This window comes from Anser anser, assembly GCF_964211835.1.
Source record: "Anser anser genome assembly, chromosome: 23".
NCBI classification, from domain to species: Eukaryota; Metazoa; Chordata; class Aves; order Anseriformes; family Anatidae; genus Anser; species Anser anser.
The window spans coordinates 1880634-1901966 of record NC_139744.1 but is presented as its reverse complement, the minus strand read 5'-3'; the positions used below and the strand labels follow the sequence as shown (position 1 = coordinate 1901966).

Sequence of the window (21333 nt, the reverse complement as noted above, 5' to 3'; positions counted from 1 at the left end):
TGCTGCTGATGCCATCTATCCAAAAAGACCCGTCTGAACGACTCAGATGGACCACCTGCCACGCATGCTATGTGCTTCTTCTACCTAGAATGCTTTGTGGGTTCAATCATTTGCACTTGAACTTCTTGCTTTACAGATTCAACCAGTTCGTTACTTGTGTTGTTCTGTATCAGGAAAATGTCGCTAATAAAATTTCATTTCTGTCTGATGCAACCAGAATCTTGTCTCTACGATTTTTTTTCCCATTCTGCAAGTATAAACACTTAAAACGAAAGTACAAAGCCAAGCCAACAACTGCCTCCAGGCAGAAAGTCTGATGATACATTACAACAGCTGATAATGAAATTTAGAGTTAAAGCTCAATTTCTGAGCGCTCAGGGCAGATCATAATCTTCTACAGCATCCTGCTACACCTTTGTTTTTTAATAATGTGCCTGATACTCCTGTGGAGCTGAAACACAAAGAGAAATGAACGATCACAGAACTGTGACTGTGGAATGAAAGCAATATTTCAATTTGTAGTTCACAAAAACTTATCTGACACTCATCAGTTTAAACTAGAAATGCACAAACTAGCGATCTGTTTTTGAACAGAAGGGAAAAAGAGGAAGAAGGGGAACATAATTTAAAGGATCTTTACCAAGTTCCACTCCATAAAATGCTATATATTAACCACAACATTTGGGTCCTACCTGCGTCAAATGAAGTAGGCATGAAAGTAACTGGAATGTTTATTTTTAGATATAAGAAGATCTGTACAGTGAAGAAAATTAACATAAACTCTTTCAACTTCATCCAGCTGTTCCCTGAAATCTTTCCTGACTCCAGATTGCAAAACAGCTCAGAGCAGCCCAACAAACCAAGCACCACAAAGCACCCTCTCGTCGTTAGCTCTCTCTGGAAGCTGCATTTGCTTCTGTCCAGCTAAACGTGCGCTATGCTTCCTTATATTCAGTACTTCAAAGAACTTACAGTATAGCTTTCTCCAGTGACTGGGACAATTTTGTTCATAAAAACAAAGCTAGCTTGTTTCACTGTAGCCCACCCCCATTTCCATTTCCAGGGACTTGGCTGACAAAACGACCTTTCCTCCTGGAGCCGAACAACTTCAGAGATCAAAGGAAATGAAAACCAGTCTTAGGCCTTCCAAAGCAGTCTCAGGCGCACACGTTTCAGGAATCTCAGGAATTTCTGCATGATAATTTAGAGGAGAGATGGCTGCTAGATTAGGCAGATCTTAAACCACAGCTTTAGTAATTTTAATGAGCAGGTAGCACCCAAGTTCCTCAGACTCATTTGAAAGGCTCAGTCCATTGTACAGCTACCACCTGGACAACGCAGAAGAGAAGTCAACTTCAGGCCGTGCAGTCCTCAAGTAATGCGAGCAGTGGAAAAGAAGGAAAGGAACACAAAACCCCTGTGCTGCCCCACAAAGAAAGGAACACAAAACACCCGTGCTGCCCCACATGCACGTCTGCCCGTGGATCCCCTCTGAGGCAGGTTCAGCTCACACAGCTGACCGCAGAAGGCTCTGCATTACCCAGGCCAACAGGGGATGTTGATGGTGAGTACAAGATTTGAAAAAAAGGCACACAGAGGTAAGAGCTCCAAAGGCTGGCAAGTATCTGGGGCAAGCAAGGGGCCAAAATTTCCCCAAAGCTGCACAAATCTCACCTGTACGTGGCCTTGCAGGCCTAACTGCTGACAGAGGGCTGTGCGCTCGGTGACTGGCCTCTAGTGGAGCTCAAAGAAAATGTGGTTTTTGTGCAAGAGAAGCTAGCGCCATTGATTAAAGGCCTAATAGGCCAACGCACAAGGGTGTGGACGCAGAGAATGGATGTAAAATTGAAATACATTCCAGAAATACATGTCATGCTGCCACGCAAACTTTCTCAACACTTGGAAACCATTCAGGGGAACAGAAATACCTCATCTTCACCAAACTGAACTCTGTAGTTGCTTGTGTTGTGCTTGCAAGACTTATCAGGCCTCTTAAACAGATTCTGTGCTACACAAGTATTGCCAGTGCTACCTGCATGCATCACCTAGACATAGAAGCGATGCGCGCAGGGAACGGCATGGAGATTATTTCAAAGTAATCTCCTGTGGTTATGGCACACTCCCCTAGAGGGCATTGTATCGTTACCTCTTGCACCCCGTATGGTACAACTACCTCCACAGATGTCAATCTACGCTTTGAAGTGTATTTAAACCACACTTAGTGTAACCTTTACAACCAATTTATTCTCCCGTCTCATAACTACCTAAGAGGCACTGAGCACTACGCACCATATGATGAAGTCCGAAGGTGCTGAAATACACAGGGTGGAGACAGCACCCAGTCAGTGAGCTGCTTAGAGGGAACGAAGCATTTTCAGGCAAAAGTCACTGCTGTGACTGAGGAAACTGAAAGAGAGTATGAGAAGCATAACGAATCTCACTGTATCTTACACAGATGAGGAAAACCCTGTGGACCTGGAGAGTAGGAATGCTGGACGAACGGCATACAGCCGGGGTTTGCCATGGAAAGCTGTGAGACTTGGCACCATGTCCCACTGAAGGTTATGGCCACAGGGATGATTCTCTGCTCAACATAGAGAAGATCAAACTGAAGAACATAATTTATTTCACTGTGTCAGTCTAGGGCACGTGGATACCTTGAGCTGTACTGTGAGTCCTGTGGGAAGTTTTGGTGACACTTTCTCAAAAATAACACAAAGAGCTGAAAAAGATTCAGAGAATGGTGGAAAAGGCATAGAAAAAAAAATTCTGCATGGACAATAGATAGCATCCCAGAGTGTTTCAGCCTTGGAAAGAAGCACATGATGCCCAAGGATATGACAGCATTCTGTCTAAACACAGCAGTTCACAAAATCAGAACTGACAGGAAGGTGTTTCTAATTAAAGCCAGGTGACTGAAATTTGTTACATCATAAATTTGTAGATATCTTTTCATAATTTAGTCTCACTTTAAGTTCAAAATTTTATTTCTCTCTTAAGGACTATTTTACCCACCTTGAACTCCCCTTCCTTCAGAAGTCAGAGCTAACATCTCTAGGTTCTTTCCAAGTCACAGGCAAGGACATGCCTTTAGGCAGATGAATTCAAGTGCTGGGATTCAGCACCTGGAGTTTATACCTCACCACATACTAAGCTTCTAAGCACTGAGCACCTCTACAGGTAGCAGAGGATATTCCAGTGGTAACAGTTCACATCCCTCCCCTTCCACCTCGACAGCATTTTATTGGCAAGCCAATAGAATTCTTTTGACCAAAGAAGAAAAAGAGGCGCATGGATATACAAAATAGCTATTGCAAAACAATAAACCTAAAAAACCCAGCCCGCAAAACCGAAGACTCTGCAAGAATACAGCTTCGCCCCGGCTGATGCCGTCTGTTTTCAAGTAGCTGCCTGTCGGCGCTCGGAGGCGCGGCGGCAGGAGCCATGTCTGTGCCCAGTTCCCTTCGGTGCCTGAGCTGCTCCAGGCTGGCAAAGAGGAGTGCCGCTTCCCTGCGCGTCTGAGAGGTGGAAGAGCAGTCGCCAGGTGCCAAGAGCACAGCACAATTAAAAGGTGCCCCTGCTCAGTGCTCCAGCCCCAGCTCCTTTACAGCCGCATGGCGCATACAGGGACACTGTCCTCCAATTCAAACACTCCTCTTACGCTTACCTTCACGTGCAAGGCAGCCTAATCCCTTCTCATTCTCCTTTTGCTAATTTTAGTGGGTTTATTTCTCCTTCTGTGCTGTTGAATCTCTCCCAAAAATACGTCTAGGCTGAATCCATCCTCCCTCAGTGCGGATAAGCCGATTCTGATGTTGTAACTCACAGCAGTTCCCACCAGCTCCTTGGGCTTCCTTTGTGCCAGCCGAAGCCTTGGGTAGGGGTTGCGGTGCCAGTATTTAGTGGACAGCTGGAAACCAGAACATGCTTCCCGGCGAGGCTTTTCTCTGTTTTATAAAAGCTTGATCGGCAAAGACGGAAAAAGCAACTCACTGAACATCTGATATTGCATAGACACTGGAAAACATACAGAAGTGTTTCTTACGCTTTGTTTCATGTTGCAAGATATTCTTTCACCACTGGCAAACACAATTCACTGTAACGAGTCCAGATAATTAATGTATTTTTTCAGATGTAGTTTTTGGCACCATGTCTTCTAATGTAAATGATTTTTTAACTGTATTACATCATTCTACAGTGTATTTTGAGAAATGGTTATTTTTAATATGACTACAAAAATCTGAAATATCAGAGATTTCTCCTCTCAGTTCCCTACAAGTCCATTTAAAACAGCTAAAATAAAATGGGTAGCTGTTTGATGAGAAAAGGTTTAACACGTTTTCCCCTGCAAAATACTATTTCTGTGGCTAGAACCCAGTTTTCTACAACAGGAAAAATGACTGTTGTCATCATCCTGCACTGTCAGAAAAAATAAATGAAAGATAAATACCAGAAAGAACTTCTTTGACATAAGCAGTGCCAAGACAGTAGAAAGTCCAGTGTAAAGTTCCCTTTTATGAAGGATGGCAACACAGTTTATAAAATGAGCAATTTCTTTCAGTAAATGAAAGCAGATTTTCAAACAGCGAATGTAAATTCCAAATAAAGTAATGAATGAAGAGCCCCTTGGAGGCTGCTGGAGCTAGGAATCATTGCCTATGATGGAAGAAGGAAGTCAAAGGCTGAAATACCGAATTTCACCACACTGAAGACTGAAGGAGACAGGCAACCAAGGCGGAGCCTTCATTAACTCCAATTACTAGAGATATATTGCCAGATTAATAAAAGCTATGAGATACTGTATTATCCTACAAAATATCTAACAAAGAGCCACCCACATGAAATTATCGTACATGCCTTGTGTGAATCAACACAGACATACTTGAGCAGAACGGTAATGTGTATTACTTACCCAAGACTAAATTTCATTAGCACATCACTTTTGGCGTGAGCACTCCGGCTGGCAAACTTCATGGGAAGCTGGGCTGCCGGAGAGGTGACACCCACCCAGCACCGTATAAATAGGCACCAGCGAGGGCAGAAGGCTGCACTCTGATTTTCCCTATCCAGCTGTGCAGGGGCTTTGCATTCGGGGCTGAACATCTGATAGATTCCACCATGAGCTGCAGCATCAAGAGAACATCGAGTACCTCCTACAGGAGCGGAGGAGCGGGAGGCATCTGCGGTGGTGGCGCTGGCCGGAGCTCCTCCGTCTCCTGCAGGCGATATGCCTCCTCCGTGATAGGCGGGGGGAGCTCTGCGGGGGGAGCGTGCAGCATCGGCTACGGGGGGGGCATGAGCGCTGGCAGCCTCGCTGGGGGCTTCGCTGGGGGCCTGGCAGGAGGCTTCGGCGCCGGGATGGGAGGAGGCTTTGGTGGCGGGTTTGCAGGAAGCTTTGGGATGGGGGGAGACGCCCTGCTGAGCGGCAACGAGAAGGTCACCATGCAGAACCTCAACGACCGCCTGGCTTCCTACCTGGACAAGGTGCGGAGGCTGGAGGAAGAAAATGCTCAGCTCGAGCACCACATCCGCGAGTGGTACAGGAAGCAAGCTCCCACCGTCTCAAAGGACTACAGCTCCTACTACCAGACCATCGAGCAGCTCCAGAACCAGGTAGGACAGACCGACGCACGTGGCTCCAGCCCGCACTAACGCCCCGGCGTGAGGACTTGCTCCTGCCCTGGGCTCCTGGGGGCTAGCAGGGAGCTCGGGGGCAGCCTGATGCTGCCAGGCAGCCAGAAACCTGCAGAGCTGCCCCATCACCCACCTCCCGGGCAACAGAAGCCCTCACCAACCCACAAGGGCATGGCTGGGGGGGGGGGCATGCCCTTCTTCATGAGGGGCACAGCCCGAGGCACTGAGCTGTGCTCCACCAGCCCAAACCTGCTGGCGCATGTAGTTCAAAACCCGCACTGTGCCGGTGGCTCTAGGGGGGTTTCCACAGCACTCCCAACCCGTTCAGCTGGATGCATTGCGAAGCCAAAGCACAAAGATCTTGCAAGGACTGCAAGATCTGAATTCTCTCTGGTTTTACACACTCCTACATAAACCACCTGGAAGGACCAAGGCCTTCCCTTACAGCTATTTTACATCAGTACCAAGAAATTATAGTAAACAGTCTGAGAAAGAGCACTTTGCAGGAGAAGGGATGAACACAATCCCTAGGAGATGTGGAGAACTATTTGAGAAATAGAAGAAAAGAATAGGGATTTTGGAGGTCACTCTGTTGCAGCCTGAGTTACCTTGACAAGTAAATTTGTAGCTAACCTTCTCATATGATCCTTGCATCCTTGTGGGAAATGAGTCTGAAATCCACAACAAAGCCCTCTCAAAGCTTTGGGTCTCCTTTCTTCTTCTCCTGGATGTCCTGAACTCAGACTCCTCTCCAACTTCCTCTTTTACAGATCATTTCTGCCACTGTGGACAACAACAAGCTGCTTCTGGACATTGATAACAGCAAGATGACTGCTGATGACTTCCGAATGAAGTGAGTATCTCTCCAGGAACCCTGTGTGTCTTTTCTGTCAAGTTCACGAATTCAGTAGACAACACATTGCACAGTTTTATTTCCAGCCTCCATGTTTTTCGGGATACTGACATGTAAATATGTGTGCTGTTGACTGTCATCATCTCATTTCTGTCTCTGTTGTCTGTGGTAAAGGTATGAGAATGAACTGGTCATCCGTCAAACTGTGGAGGCTGATATCAATGGCTTGAGAAATCTCCTGGATGATCTGACTCTGGTCAGGTCTTCATTGGAATCTGAGCTTGAGTCCCTGAAGGATGAGCTGATTGCTCTCAAGAGAAACCACGAGGAGGTAAGATCCAGAATTCAACAGCACATTCAAGAAATATTCCTTTGATTTTTTGGGGTTCCTGAAGTTAAATATCAAAAATCAGCCTTATGTGATGTGACTATCATTCTTTCCTACCTTGATACTACTTTACCTGCTGTCCCCAGCAGAAGAAATGACCAGTGCTGCTTGTTTCTCTCCAACTCCCTGCAGGAACTGAGACAGCTGCAGTCTCAGACTGGTGGCGACGTGAGCGTGGAGGTCAATGCTGCTCCTGGTGAAGACTTGACAAAGATACTAAACGACCTGAGAAACGAATACGAGCAGATCATTGAGAAGAACCGCAGAGAGGTCGAGCAGTGGTATGAAGTCAAGGTAAGGAGCAATACTGAAGGGCTCCCATCATCTTCCTCATACAGCAAGGGGGAGACACAAAGGAAAAGGCTGCAGTGGGGAGGGCAGCAGGCCAGGTCTGAGGGACAAGGATGGGTGGAAAGCCAGGGGCTGTGGAGCAAAGACCAGGCTGTCCTCCACAAGGGGCCAAGCAAAGGGAGGGGCTCGCTGCCTACCTGACCCTCAGCCGGCCACCCTGCTCCACAAGGGCATTTTCTCACTCCCAACGTGCTTCGTGCTTTGCTCCTGCAGATCGAAGAAGTCAACCGGCAGGTCACTTCTAGCAGCCAGGACATCCAGACAAGCAGCCACCAGCTCACGGAACTGAGACGCGAAATGCAGAACCTGGAGATCGAACTGCAGGCGCAGCTCAGCACGGTACTGGGGCAGGGGTGCTCGGGCTCTCTCCTCCTCGCGACGGGAAGCTCCCTCGGCGGGCAGGGGACGTAGAGCTCCGGTGCTACCCTCCTGCCTCTCCTCTTCTAGAAAAACTCGCTGGAGAACTCCTTGGCAGAAACCGAATCTCGCTACGGCTGCCTGCTGCAACAAATCCAAGGGCAGATTAACTCCGTAGAGGAGGAGCTGGCCAGCATCCGCTGCGAGATGGAGAGCCAGAACCAGGAGTACAAGATGCTGCTGGGCATCAAGACCCGCCTGGAACAGGAGATCGCTCAGTACCGCGCACTGCTGCAGGAGGGACAGCAAGACATTGTGTACGTATTAAATATTAGAGCATGGGTATTAAAGAAATCCTTGAGCACATAATTTCTAATAGAGACTTCTTGTGCATGCAGCTACATTAGTATCTTTTTTGACTAAATATCCAGTGCTTAGCTGTTAAATTTTGTTGAACTATTCTCTTCTCACAGTGCCTCCCAAGGAGCTTTCCAAGGTGGTAAATCCTCCCATTCCTTTTCTTCTACTTCGTACTCTCATTCCCAGACTGGCGACGTTACAGGTAAGAATAGTTTGTTACACCTGTCCTGATGACAATACATTTTGTCAGAAAAAAGTTGTTTTATTCTGGGCTGGGCAAAGTTCCCAGGTTGAGGAGCCCAGAAACAAGAGAACATCACCTTTCTGTCTCAGACAAGCCTATGGTTGAAAGACAGCAAGGAAGTCTTGCCCTTCCCTCTACCTAAATGTAAAACACAGATTATAAACTTTATAGGACAGAATCTGCTCTTTGGGACATTGGAATTAAAAAATTACAGTTCTGAGAAATTGCCTAGCGTCTTGCTGGGCTTGGAGCCTTGTGAGCTCCTCCCATTCCTCTCTTGCTAACACTGCATGTTAGGTGAAAAAAGTCAGATCAGCAGGGAAAATCAGATTTCCTCTTAAGACAATCATTTGCTCTCCACAGGACAGGCAAGAGTGTGCTAGAGCGATGGCAGTGATGCTGGCATCCTCCATCTAAGATGCACTGAAGTGACCCATGGACAATGCGAGACGGAACCCAAGCGCTTCTGCAGCTCAGCCGATGCAACCAGAAGGATCCAGAAGGAGTGCCTGGCCCCCTGCCTCGTCACCCCTTCTTCCATTCTGCAACTCTTGTCTTACTCAACTTGTCTTTGTCAACTGGTTCTTGCTTAAAGGCTTAAATTCTGCTGATAAAACTGCCTCCAATAAACATTACTTCTTTGATGCAAATAAAAACGTGTCTCAGAAATTTGATTTAATATACTTGGATTAATATTTACCAAGCTGTCCAATAAAATACAGGTTGTCCTTTCAGAGTTTGTAACGTACTTTGAGAACAAACTGTTTTGCTTCAAGAAAATGGATGTCATGCCTGGAAGGTGTCACTGAGCTAAAGGAAAGGAGAAAGAAAACGACGGGTAATCCGTGAAGATTAATTAACCATTAATGTACTGAACTCTGCTCAATGCCACAGCTCTGACTCATCTGAATCCATTCACCTTTGGCTTTGCTCAGCTCATTATTGGTATAGTTCCTGTGGGAAGTGTGACTCAGGACAGGTTGCTTCAGCACACATAGGTTTCCTGACATCACCATTTCTCCACCTTTGACTATGCGGAGAATTACGTATTGCTAACTCCTGTTAGGAAATCCAGCCATGCAACGCAATGTGCCTGTTTCACTCAGTGTCATGCACCAAAAACATCTCTGTTTTATGGTAGAAATTTCAATTTAAATACCAATACAATGGCCAGAACCCGATTTCGGTCTGTATTATCAATTGGCTGCTACAAGGCCTTCCAAGGAATCAGACATGTTTCGTGCACTGAAAGTATTTTCTATGCTGCATGTTTCTGCTTCTCTAAGAAGATAAAGAATATGCAATACAATTGGAGATGAGAGGGCAATACTAAATTAGAATTGATGTTTTATACATGTTTTGCTTTCTGAAGATCACGGTGAAGCCCCTTTTTAACCCATAACCATGTGTCACAAGATCAGACAGCTTTCACTCCAAGGGCCCCTTGTTCCCTTCTCCCCGATCAAATCTGGTCTCTAGTACGTGCCATTTCACCTAAGGCTGACGGTATTGTTCTGTTAGGGTAATAAATGAAAGGCTTTCTCATCATAAACAGCTTAGAAAAATGTTATTTAGGTTAGGTTTTCTCTCAGTAATTACGTGGCCTGGCCACCACAGTACCGTAACTGCAGTCTACAGTAAATATCCACAAAGAGAGATACTCCCTGTTCATGCTGAGAAACTGTGTTTCCAAACTGACTTATTTTAAGGCCAGCATCGGGAATTTGTATGAAGAAAAGCCCTTCTCCAAAGCAAAAAGCTCATTTAAGGTTTTAACTATAGAGAAAGTGATGCAAATTGAATGCAAGCACGAGTTTCGTCTCCAAAGGCTGCCAGAATTCACTCACGCCTCAGCTGTACTTAACACAGTCAAAGCCTCTTATGAAGACACCTCTTTTGAGCAGGGTTATGGAGACTTGAACTCCACTTAGTGCATATAAATAAGCACTGAAAGGTAATTCTGTTTCCCTCTGGTCTTCCAGCAGCACAAAGAAGCCTTGGAAATACAGCCTTCCACAGCCACAGAACTCCAGGGAACGCCAGAGCTGCCACGCACATGGTTTTCCCTGTTTCTGGAGTAATTGGTAGGAGTGCAAGGGCTTTGTGAATAGATGGCAGTCTCCTGTCAAATCTGTAAAACCAAAGCTACGCAAAATCGTCAGCCTGGCAGGAGGGGACGCACTACGGAGCTGCCGGTCGCTGCAGCAGCACTGGGGCTCTGCTGGAGGCCTCCCGAAGCTGACAGAACATTTTTTTATTGTTACCACTGAGTCACGAGGCGCCAACCTCCACCTAGGGATGGAGCAAGGGCTGTCCCGGGAAAAAGGCATGGAACATGACACAGGCGTGCCAGAAGCACAGCATGCTTCGCTGCCATCATCGCAAGCTGGCAGGTGCTCCAGAAACCTGGGCAGACGCTGGCAGGTGCCTCGATACCGCTGCCTGCTCCTGGCACCTCCTTCACTTCGGCCGCGATTCTTTAGAAAAAGCAACACAGGTTGTGCACTGTCCTGAAAAGATCTACAGGGGATGAAAAGGGCTTTGGCAGTGAGGAATTTACATGCAATTAGCTAACACCGTTGATAATGACAGCATATTACAGCAGGGAGAGAGAAAGAAAACAGGAAAGGACTGTTATACTGGAAAAGCTTCATTTCTCTTGGGAATTACTCTTGAAACCTTTTATTTTTTTCAGTGGTAGGAAGGACTACTGGTCTAACAACTTAGACTGTAGAATTAACACAGCTCACATTTAAGAGGATTTTCTGTATTTATCTACATGTTCAAGGTATACGGGTCCATCCCAGAGTGTCATGTAAGAGAAAAATCAGAACAGAATCTGGGCTATGGAAACCATTAATCTCTGAGCAAAGTGACGAAGTTCACAGATCAGAGATGCTGAATGCTGATGGGCAGAGCTGGAGGAATGCACTGATGGGAGTTCCCGATGAAGCCGATGAGAGCAGCACTCTTCTGACCAAGACGAAAGTTGACTCATTTGTTGCAGAACACTTAATTACCAGTAAATGTCTGAGGTTGTCCTCTCCCTCCTGTGTGACTGCAGACACATATCCAGCACCAGCATCGGGGCTTCTGTGAAAACCACTGCGTGTTTTGGTTCTTTTGCCAGTTCAGAGCATCTGCTTGTGGTTCTGCATCCAATTTCACCGGAGAGTAAACAGCACTTGGAAAGTTTTCATAACACTGCTACTTCAGATAAACCTCTCTGATTGTGAGCAAAAGGTCTTCCAGGGCAAGAAGTGATTCCAGAGCTCTAGTGGTCTCTTCAAGCAGCTGAGGAGCCCCTATGTCCTTCACAACAGAAATTGTCCGACCTTTTTCTGTCACTGCAAGGATTATGAGTGCTAATGGCACGTCGAGAAGCAGTTTTTTTGCCCTGTGAAGCAAAGTGGTGTGCCTGTTCCAAACTGACTGCCAGCAGCCATCTCAGGCCAAAGCACAGTAGGGTGGACCAAAAATGCATAGGAGACACAGAAATGCCGTGAGTTACAGGATAGAAAGACTAAAAGTTGAGTTTGGGGATACGTTTCGAGCCCTAAGCGGAGTTAGATCAGCTGCTCAAAAAAAATAGAAGAAAAAAAAAAGGAATAGAGGGACAGAGAAAAGGCTTCTGGGGATGGTAGGGAATTACATGGACTTACAGCATTGGGAAATGTTGGGAATTGTTGGGTCAGATGTCGTGATGCAACAACACTCAAGACAACATAAAATCAACACCTCTGGCATCAATGCCACTGAGCAATAAACATCTCATAGGGAAGAATAAAAGAGCATTTCAACAATCTAATGAGGAAAATATGACTAAGGAATCACACCCTGTGAGAAAATAATTTTTCTTTTTAATAATGACTCAGTCTCAGTTATATATGCAAAGCAACTGGTTCTGACGTGCAGATAATTAGGGAGCTACTAATAAAGGAACAATCATAATTATGAAGATCAAAGTATTAAATTATCTTCATCATATCTATGAAACGTGTGCTGGGGTATCAAAAAGGAGGGCAAATGGCTTTCCATGAGTTTTCGGTCAATTATAACATGTAGTAGTAGCTTTTATGGGGCTCATAATTGCTGTGGCTAAAAGAAAAAATGTTGCCCCAGCCACAATTTCAAGCTGTGGGCAAGTAGGATCATAAATGAAGAAACCAGCAAAATGCAGTGGTAATTTTAACTTCCAAACACAGCTGAATTCCCATCAAAGTTCAACTCCCATGTAAAGAGGCCCCTTGTCTTTCAAGCTTTAAGTTTATGTTTTCCCAAAGCGATTTAATGGCAAAATTCTATTTCCAAAGGGTTCATCACATCCTACTCTCTGACAGAAACGCTGCGATTGCGCCACCGTGCCAAACTAGAAGGCAGTGGGGACCTACGGGGTCGTCACAGCTGGGACTCCACGACGTGAAGGAAAAATCCCTACCACAAACTGATCGGGGTCAGTCTCACAACTGCTCCCCCTTCCCATCAAAAGCCCCCACAGCGGAGGCACCTTCCAGACCCTTCTGCCTCTCAGGGACACAAACCTTTCTCTAGTTTCCAGCCCACATGCACGGAAAGGCAGATGACAACCCTTCCCACGTAGACAGCAGGATCGTCCGTATTTGAAACAGCGCTGCTATTTCTTTCCATCAGAGCAAGGTGACCCCATCCATGCCTTAATTCTGCTAAGTTAAGAGCTGCATCCTTTCACTCTCCTCTCCCAAGACAGTCAGTGATGCCTTAGAGATCCTACCCATCTATTTCTGTTCAGAATAGTTTTTGTTTGGCTGAAAATCTGCACAAAATATGAAAAATCACAACTTTAATTAACAACATTACTGCATGTCTATCGCTCTGCACAAGGCATTGGATTATTTCCTGGTGATGATACCAGAGTTTAATAAGAACAGAACTACTGCCTCTGCAGTGGGTCCTCTACAGAGACTTACCACTAAATATTCTGACAGAAAATGACCAGGATAAGTTTTCTCTGTAGGACAGGACCTAAACTCTTAGAGATTTTGTTTCCAGAAATGTCAGTTGCTGCAGTTCTGCAGGCAAAATTAAGGTACCCGAGTTCAGATTTCTCCATCTCTGAAAACAAAAAACAGTAACCAGGTGGTGCTTTCACCACCTCTTTTCAGGACAAAAAAGAAATGACTACAAAGATCAAAGAGGAATTATTAAAATAAGTTTCACTCACTAAGTAGCCAGCAACATGCTATCTGAAACAAAATCTAACAGCCAGCCACCCACCCAAAATTACACTGCATGCTTTCTGTGAATCAGCATGCACACACAATACCTATGGGGAGGGCTGTCCCAGGTCCCAAAAGAAATTCCCCTTAGCACATCACTTTTGGCGTGAGCACTCCGGCTGGCAAACTTCATGGGAAGCTGGGCTGCCGGAGAGGTGACACCCACCCAGCACCGTATAAATAGGCACCAGCGAGGGCAGAAGGCTGCACTCTGATTTTCCCTATCCAGCTGTGCAGGGGCTTTGCATTCGGGGCTGAACATCTGATAGATTCCACCATGAGCTGCAGCATCAAGAGAACATCGAGTACCTCCTACAGGAGCGGAGGAGCGGGAGGCATCTGCGGTGGCGGCGCTGGCCGGAGCTCCTCCGTCTCCTGCAGGCGATATGCCTCCTCCGTGATAGGCGGGGGGAGCTCTGCGGGGGGAGCGTGCAGCATCGGCTACGGGGGGGGCATGAGCGCTGGCAGCCTCGCTGGGGGCTTCGCTGGGGGCCTGGCAGGAGGCTTCGGCGCCGGGATGGGAGGAGGCTTTGGTGGCGGGTTTGCAGGAAGCTTTGGGATGGGGGGAGACGCCCTGCTGAGCGGCAACGAGAAGGTCACCATGCAGAACCTCAACGACCGCCTGGCTTCCTACCTGGACAAGGTGCGGAGGCTGGAGGAAGAAAATGCTCAGCTCGAGCACCACATCCGCGAGTGGTACAGGAAGCAAGCTCCCACCGTCTCAAAGGACTACAGCTCCTACTACCAGACCATCGAGCAGCTCCAGAACCAGGTAGGACTGACGAACGCAAGTGGCTCCAGCCCGCACTAACGCCCCGGCGTGAGGACTTGCTCCTGCCCTGGGCTCCTGGGGGCCGGCAGGGAGCTTGGGGGCAGCCTGATGCTGCCAGCCAGCCAGAAACCTGCAGAGCTGAGCCCACTGCCCCGCTCCGGGCAATAGAAGCCCTCACCGACCCATAAGGGCACAGCTGGGCTCGGGGGGCACAGCCCAAACCTGCTGGCACACGCAGCTCAAACCCCGCGCTGTGCCGGCGTCTCCAGGGGGGTTTCCAGTCTTTCTTTCCCCACCACTCCCATCCCATTCAGCTGGATGAATTGCGAAGCCAAAGCACAAAGATCTTGCAAGGACTGCAAGATCTGAATTCCCTGTGGTTTTGCACACTCCTACATAAACCACCTGGAAGGACCAAGGCCTTCCCTTAGAGCCAGCTTTTACAAGAATGGCACAAAATCATCAGGCACAAAGACTGCGCTTCCTTATACGGAGTGCACAAAACCAAAGGTGTCGATGTCCTCACCGCATAAATGTTCTTCCATTCTTTCCTCCACCAAAATGCTCTTTGACCAAAATGTCTGGTCTAGCCAACACCTAGCACACACCAGTTCTTATGGCACATTCAAGGGCTTCTTAAGGCATTTCAAGGGCTTCCTGTATTACTGCAGGAAACAAGTCTGAAATCCACAACAAAGCCCTCTCAAAGCTTTGGGTCTCCTTTCTTCTTCTCCTGGATGTCTTGAACTCAGACTCCTCTCCAACTTCCTCTTTTACAGATCATTTCTGCCACTGTGGACAACAACAAGATGCTCCTGGACATCGATAACAGCAAGATGACTGCTGATGACTTCCGAATGAAGTGAGTATCTCTCTGGGAACCCTGCATGTCTTCCCTGCCTTGAATTTTATGAAATTCAGGAATTCAGGAGATGATGCCCTGTCCCAGGAGGAAGGGACAAGCCAACAGGTTGTAATGAAATGCATGTGTAATGCTTCTCTCTTCTGTGGTAAAAGGTATGAGAATGAGCTGGTCATCCGTCAAACTGTGGAGGCTGATGTTAACGGCTTGAGAAATCTTCTGGATGAACTGACCCACACTCGGTCTTCACTGGAATCTGAGCTTGAGTCCCTGAAGGAGGAGCTGATTGCTATTAAGAGGAACCACGAAGAGGTACAAACTAGTTCTTTACACAATACTCATGACCAAATACTATGTATTTCAGACACAAATTTTCTTGGGTAGCACATGTTTGGACTGGCTATAATACACACCAGTGTGAACTGAATTGCAGCCACAATAAGTAAGTTTAATCTGAAAATAAAACCTTTATGGCTATGATATCCAAAATCTTAATCAGCCATATTGGGCCACGCACTGGAGATGAAAAGAAAAAAAAGTTGATAGGACTGTTTTGTTTAATAGCACCTCTCAGCGTCAGTGCATCTTCAACCCAGTAACATCCATGTTATATTTCAGCTTAAATTTTATTTCAGTAGTGCTCCATGTTTAAAATATCACCATGGGCATCTCAATACTGCTTCACCTGCTGTCCCCAGCAGAAGAAATGACCAGTGCTGCTTGTTTCTCTCCAACTCCCTGCAGGAACTGAGACAGCTGCAGTCTCAGACTGGTGGCGACGTGAGCGTGGAGGTCAATGCTGCTCCTGGTGAAGACTTGACAAAGATACTAAACGACCTGAGAAACGAATACGAGCAGATCATTGAGAAGAACCGCAGAGAGGTCGAGCAGTGGTATGAAGTCAAGGTAAGGAGCAATGCCGAAGTGAAGGCTCCCATCATCTTCCTCGCACAGCAAGGGGGGAACACAAAGGAAAAGGCTGCAGTGGGGAGGGGACAAGGCCAGGTCTGAGGGACAAGGATGGGTGGAAAGCCAGGGGCTGTGGAGCAAAGACCAGGCTGTCCTCCACGAGGGGCCAAGCAAAGGGAGGGGCTCGCTGCCTACCTGACCCTCAGCCGGCCACCCTGCTCCACAAGGGCATTTTCTCACTCCCAACGTGCTTCGTGCTTTGCTCCTGCAGATCGAAGAAGTCAACCGGCAGGTCGCTTCTAGCAGCCAGGACATCCAGACAAGCAGCCACCAGCTCACGGAACTGAGACGCGAAATGCAGAACCTGGAGATCGAACTGCAGGCGCAGCTCAGCACGGTACTGGGGCAGGGGTGCTCGGGCTCTCTCCTCCTCGCGACGGGAAGCTCCCTCGGCGGGCAGGGGACGTAGAGCTCCGGTGCTACCCTCCTGCCTCTCCTCTTCTAGAAAAACTCGCTGGAGAACTCCTTGGCAGAAACCGAATCTCGCTACGGCTGCCTGCTGCAACAAATCCAAGGGCAGATTAACTCCGTAGAGGAGGAGCTGGCCAGCATCCGCTGCGAGATGGAGAGCCAGAACCAGGAGTACAAGATGCTGCTGGGCATCAAGACCCGCCTGGAACAGGAGATCGCTCAGTACCGCGCACTGCTGCAGGAGGGACAGCAAGACCTTGTGTAGGTATCCTGGTTGTAAATAAGGCATAAATTCCATCACAGTCCTTTGTCTGGTGAAACTTGCAGAGGACAGAGCACAATGTTTTAAGCAGTCCCTGACTGTATTCTAAATCTAACATTTTTTCACAGTATCTGCATTGAAATGTGTGTATTGCAATCTTAATAATCAAACGCAGAGGAAGTGGGGCATATACACCCACTGATATATATCTATACACCCACTGATGTGCTTTCAGTTAACCAGTCCCTCCTGGCCTGTTTGCTCAGAGTGAATTCCATGGGAGAAATCACCATCCAAAGCCAAACTCACATACTGCCTTCAGTCAGCATAGCAGCCAGCATGTTGGACTGAAAGAGTAGAAGAACTACACTTCTACAGCCTTTTGTTATTTCTGCTTCTACAGCTTCTCACAGTATATAGCTGGAAGGGGGTAAAATAAAAAGATATAAAGAAGTATTTGTAAGGTACAGGGAAAGTCCAGCTGTTACACGGATTGCACAGTATGTCTCTGTCTGCTTACGACTACATTTATCATTCCCTTCATCAAAACTCCTCTCCTTGCACAGAATGCCTCAAGGAGCTTCCCAAGGCGCTCTCCAAGGAGGAAGAACCTCCCACTCCTATTCTTCCACTTCCTACTCTCACGGACAATCTGTTGAGAAGTCAGGTAAGAAACAGCTTCCAAAGAGGATCTTAATTTATCCCGGCCCCACGGCTTTCATGTTTCGTACTTCACCTCTGCTTGCCTGTTAATATTAACCCTTGTGGTATGGCCTCCACTTTTGCACTTATAACAAGGATTAAATGATTCACAATCAAATCTCTTAATTTCAGGGTGTCTTAGCTTCAGTTACAGAAACAGGCTAAGCTTCTTGCCCATGCTCTTGCTAAGTGGATGGACATTTAAATACTGGATAAATCTGAAATATCAGTGCTGCAGGAGACTCTTGATTTCCCCCTCAAACAGAGTAATCATTTCTTCTTTCCTCCCACAGGACAATCAAGAGTGTGTTAAGACACCACCAACGCTCTTGTCTTCTCTGATCTTCCTACTTCCACCTGAACAGTCCCGGGTACAAAGTGCTAATACACAGCACGTGCACCGTGTGCCTACCCGTGCACAGACTGATCTACAAACATCATTCACGAAGTCAAGAGGAATCACTGCCGGGACTCTCCTAAAATTATCTACTTCTTCCTTTTGTATTGTTTTTCATAATGCAGTCACTGTAATCTTTGTACAGTAATCTGCAGTGCCATTGGCATCTACTTTCTGCTGGTAACAGTGCCTCTAATAAAACTTTACTTTTCTGCAATGCAAAGAAACCTGTGTGTCCAACGAGTTATTTGGCATATTAATGCTGCATAAATCCTCTAACGTAGGTGGGACAAATGAGATATACATTCACAGAAAAATTAAAGCTGGTTATATTATGTAATATGGCCCCAAAGAAAACTGCATATCCAATTTAATCAGACAATGTCTGGATAAACTATTAGAGAAGAAGGAATTCCTGTCCAGATTCAGATTAAACTCAAGAGTGACACCTATGGGGAACAAAAAGGGTGGGTGAAACCCTTTTTCACAGCGTACATTGCAAAGGATGTGTGTGCAAGTGGTTGGTTGATTGCTTTTTCTGTAGCTTGACAGAAACTCTCAGGATTAATTAAAACCACAATTTCAGGAAAAATTTAGTAAATTGAAAACATTTGTCTTTGGGTGACTGAACAAGACATCAATCACATTCAGGCACCCTTCTCTCCCAGCTTTTAGGGGAGGGCTCTAACTAGTCTTGTTCAATAAAAGCAATGATTAGATCAGGCAGGGACAAGTATGCAAAGAACTTCTTGTAACACAAAGTTCAGCTGTTAGGATTATTCCTCCTGATATGTTGGAAGATCTGGGCTCTTGTCTTTTATCTGATGGTTCAAAACAAAGGACCTGAGGTGGGTTCTTTTCTCTCACATGAGCGTATCCTCAGCTCCACGGCTGTACAGTACTCTGTACTCATATTTTTTACTAAAACTGCTCCCCTTCATGTAACACACTTGAATTATTTGAGCTAGACAGAAGAAAGACTGGTGAACTGACTCATTTAAGACTCACAAACCTATGTATCAGTCTTTCATTTGCAGAGGGCTGAGAAAGCAGCTGAACAGGGTCTGCCACATAACAGGTGAGTGATTCAAGGGCCGCCCTGTAACAAATAGGGTGGGTCTCACAAGCCTTCATTGTTCCCTGAACACCACAGAAATCACCAGCATTTTTTATTCTGTTAAATAGCTTTGTACTTTGGTTTGCAAACAGACTCAGGCCAGTTAAATATCATCTTTTCAGATAGCACTGGATTACTCAAAAAGGCATCCAACTCTCCACTCGTTACAATCCATGCAGAATCCATAGCACAGTGGAAAGAAAATAAAAAGGTGAGTCAGGGGAAACCTTTCCCTACAAAACAAAGGGGATTGGCAAAAATACCTCTCTCCTGAATCACTACATGACTCTCAGGCTGCTGTATAAGCTAACAGAGATTCATGCTCTGTCTTACACTCATTCCACTTCTCGTACCAACTGGAGCTAACTACTTCAGAGCAAGGTCTAAAACTCAGCGTTACTCAGCTATAATGGACTTTGGGATGAAATACCCCATTTGACCATAGCTTTACTAGAAAGAATGTTTCTGAGCCTGAAAAGGAGACGATTGCTCTCTAGGCTGGCTGCCAGGAATGTTACAGAGTCTGCTGCTCCCATCAGGGCATGCCCATCGTAACCACAGAGCCCATCGAGACACGATGGGGGCTGAAATCAGCAAAGCACAGCCTACGTTTGCAGATGCCATGCGAGGGAACGCTGATTTTTTGTGCGGTGGTACAGTTTGGGTCGTTTGGATAACCACAGTCTGATGGTTTCACCCTTTCCAGAGCTGACGTTGCAGCATGTCAGTTCCCACAGTGTCAGTTCCCACAGCATCCTCTACTGGCAAATTCAGAAAACGTGCAACAGGATTTTGCAACAGAAACACTTCCAGACGGCCTCAAACTTAAATTCAAGGCTCAGACCTGGGAAGGTCTTAGGCCACTGAAGGAGCAGCGTAAAACTTTGACAATAACCTTACTGGAAAACAAAATCCCTGCGTGTTCCTTCTTCTGTCTCCACCACCACAACAGCCTGCGTTCAAACCTGACACCGCTTTCCACTCCAGTTCGTTTCCTTCCCTTCCCACACTGACAAAGCTACCGACACACCTGCAGAGGAAACACACAGGGAGGGGGGGTTATAAAATACTGGTTCCTGCTCCTTTGTCTCATGGCAGCCCCGCTCCCTATTTAGGGATCCTACCTCCTGAGAAATCAAATTATTGAATCAAGACTATATATGAAGACGCTCCTTCAAATGGGTTTCATGGTTACTTTTTCAATTAAGACACTGTGCTGCCAAAAACAATGGAAGAAAATTTTTTTTCCATTTTTTTTTTTTTAGGAAAACTGACATTTTTAAGGAAAAAAAAGTAATAAAATGGATACATTTTTCACGAGGTTAACATTGTGATACCAGACGGGTGTTTAACCAAAACAGACAGTAAAAAGGTTAGAAAACCATTCATTATGAAGGGCTGGGGAGAGGAACTATCTGCTTCGTGTAACTCTGTCTGAAAGCTTTGAGGTAATTCCATAGGAAATCAGCAAGTTCAGATTAAGTCAAAACCTCCCGGATTGCTCCTGCATGCATTTAATTAGCACGCAAGCTGTTCTGTCTGTGTTCAGCTCCTTTAGCAGCAGCCGTGGCTGCCAGCCCCAGCCGGGGAGCCCGGTCCTAGCAAGGGAGGGGAAGAACCTACGAAGGAGGCTCCAGCAAGTGGTGGTGTGTTTAAAAGGCAGGCCGGTAGGGGGGACTGGAGAGGTACTGACACTTTGTACTGTTACTACTCACAAAGGAAGGGAAGGATAGTCTGCATCATAATCTTTGGGTGTGTTCAGGTTTCTTAATTCTGGAAATTAATCATCTCCGCCTGCATAATACAGCATTTTCAGGAAGCTGGGGGAAGATGAGAGCGGAAAATAACTGGATAGAGAAGAGCCCAGAGCAAGAAGCAGCACCTAGCGAACCGAATCCTCGGGGGTGCTTCAGGCAGGATCGGGACGATCACCCAGTGTCGCCACCCCAGCTGCTATTCGCAAAGGCAGCAGTCAGGTACGGGCAGGCACAGCCGCCTGCTGCTTCCAAGCCTTGCAGCTTTGGCACGCTTGGCTGCAAGGAAATGGTATCACCGAGCCGCTGCCGGCAGCCTTTGGCTAGGGGAACTTCCTTCTCGGCCCCTACCCCGGCCTCAAGTAATTAACAGAGAAAATCTGTCATTTACTCTGCTTCTGATAAAAAACAGATGGATGGAAATGAGCTGAAAAAGCCACTTCTGTGACACTTCTCACATTTGCCAGCCTATCATAATCATGAAAAATAGCAGGCAAGCTAAGCAAACGCAGAAGTTCTTGCAGGAAAATGCATTTTTCTGTGCTGCAGGTAACATATTGCTCTCAAGTTTCACGTAACACATAACATTCAGGAGGAGAAATGCCAAGAAACTTCCCAAGTGCTTGAAGTGTTCTCACACTCCAG

The 21333-nt window shown here is 46.6% G+C and overlaps 2 protein-coding genes across 2 annotated transcripts in view; both read left to right on the top strand.

Annotated features, from left to right (window-relative positions):
• The window catches only part of LOC310885521 (uncharacterized protein), a 39445-nt gene that overhangs the window by 5787 nt on the left and 12325 nt on the right, over positions 1–21333 (top strand). Inside the window, exons 8-14 of the mRNA XM_083808986.1 lie at positions 13634–14214; positions 14994–15076; positions 15232–15388; positions 15821–15982; positions 16257–16382; positions 16491–16717; positions 17285–17385. Of these exons, the coding sequence (XP_083665112.1) occupies positions 13634–14214; positions 14994–15076; positions 15232–15388; positions 15821–15982; positions 16257–16382; positions 16491–16717; positions 17285–17385 (1437 nt within the window). The remainder of the gene's footprint in view (positions 1–13633; positions 14215–14993; positions 15077–15231; positions 15389–15820; positions 15983–16256; positions 16383–16490; positions 16718–17284; positions 17386–21333) is intronic.
• LOC310885616 (keratin, type I cytoskeletal 19-like) lies at positions 5043–8843 on the top strand. Its single transcript, XM_083809187.1, has 8 exons — positions 5043–5613; positions 6405–6487; positions 6662–6818; positions 7008–7169; positions 7440–7565; positions 7674–7900; positions 8057–8145; positions 8551–8843. Exons 1-8 carry the CDS (start codon positions 5119–5121, stop codon positions 8568–8570), a joined length of 1359 nt encoding a protein of 452 aa, XP_083665313.1. The 5' UTR covers positions 5043–5118; the 3' UTR covers positions 8571–8843.

What these genes read in the sequence shown, in the direction of transcription:
- LOC310885616 (XM_083809187.1), top strand. Translation starts at nt 5,119, where the DNA reads ATGAGCTGCAGCATCAAGAGAACATCGAGTACCTCCTACAGGAGCGGA. An exon ending in GCTGATGACTTCCGAATGAA is followed by an intron (nt 6,488 to 6,661) that starts GTGAGTATCTCT and finishes TCTGTGGTAAAG; the next exon opens with GTATGAGAATGAACTGGTCA. An exon ending in GAGGGACAGCAAGACATTGT is followed by an intron (nt 7,901 to 8,056) that starts GTACGTATTAAA and finishes CTCTTCTCACAG; the next exon opens with TGCCTCCCAAGGAGCTTTCC.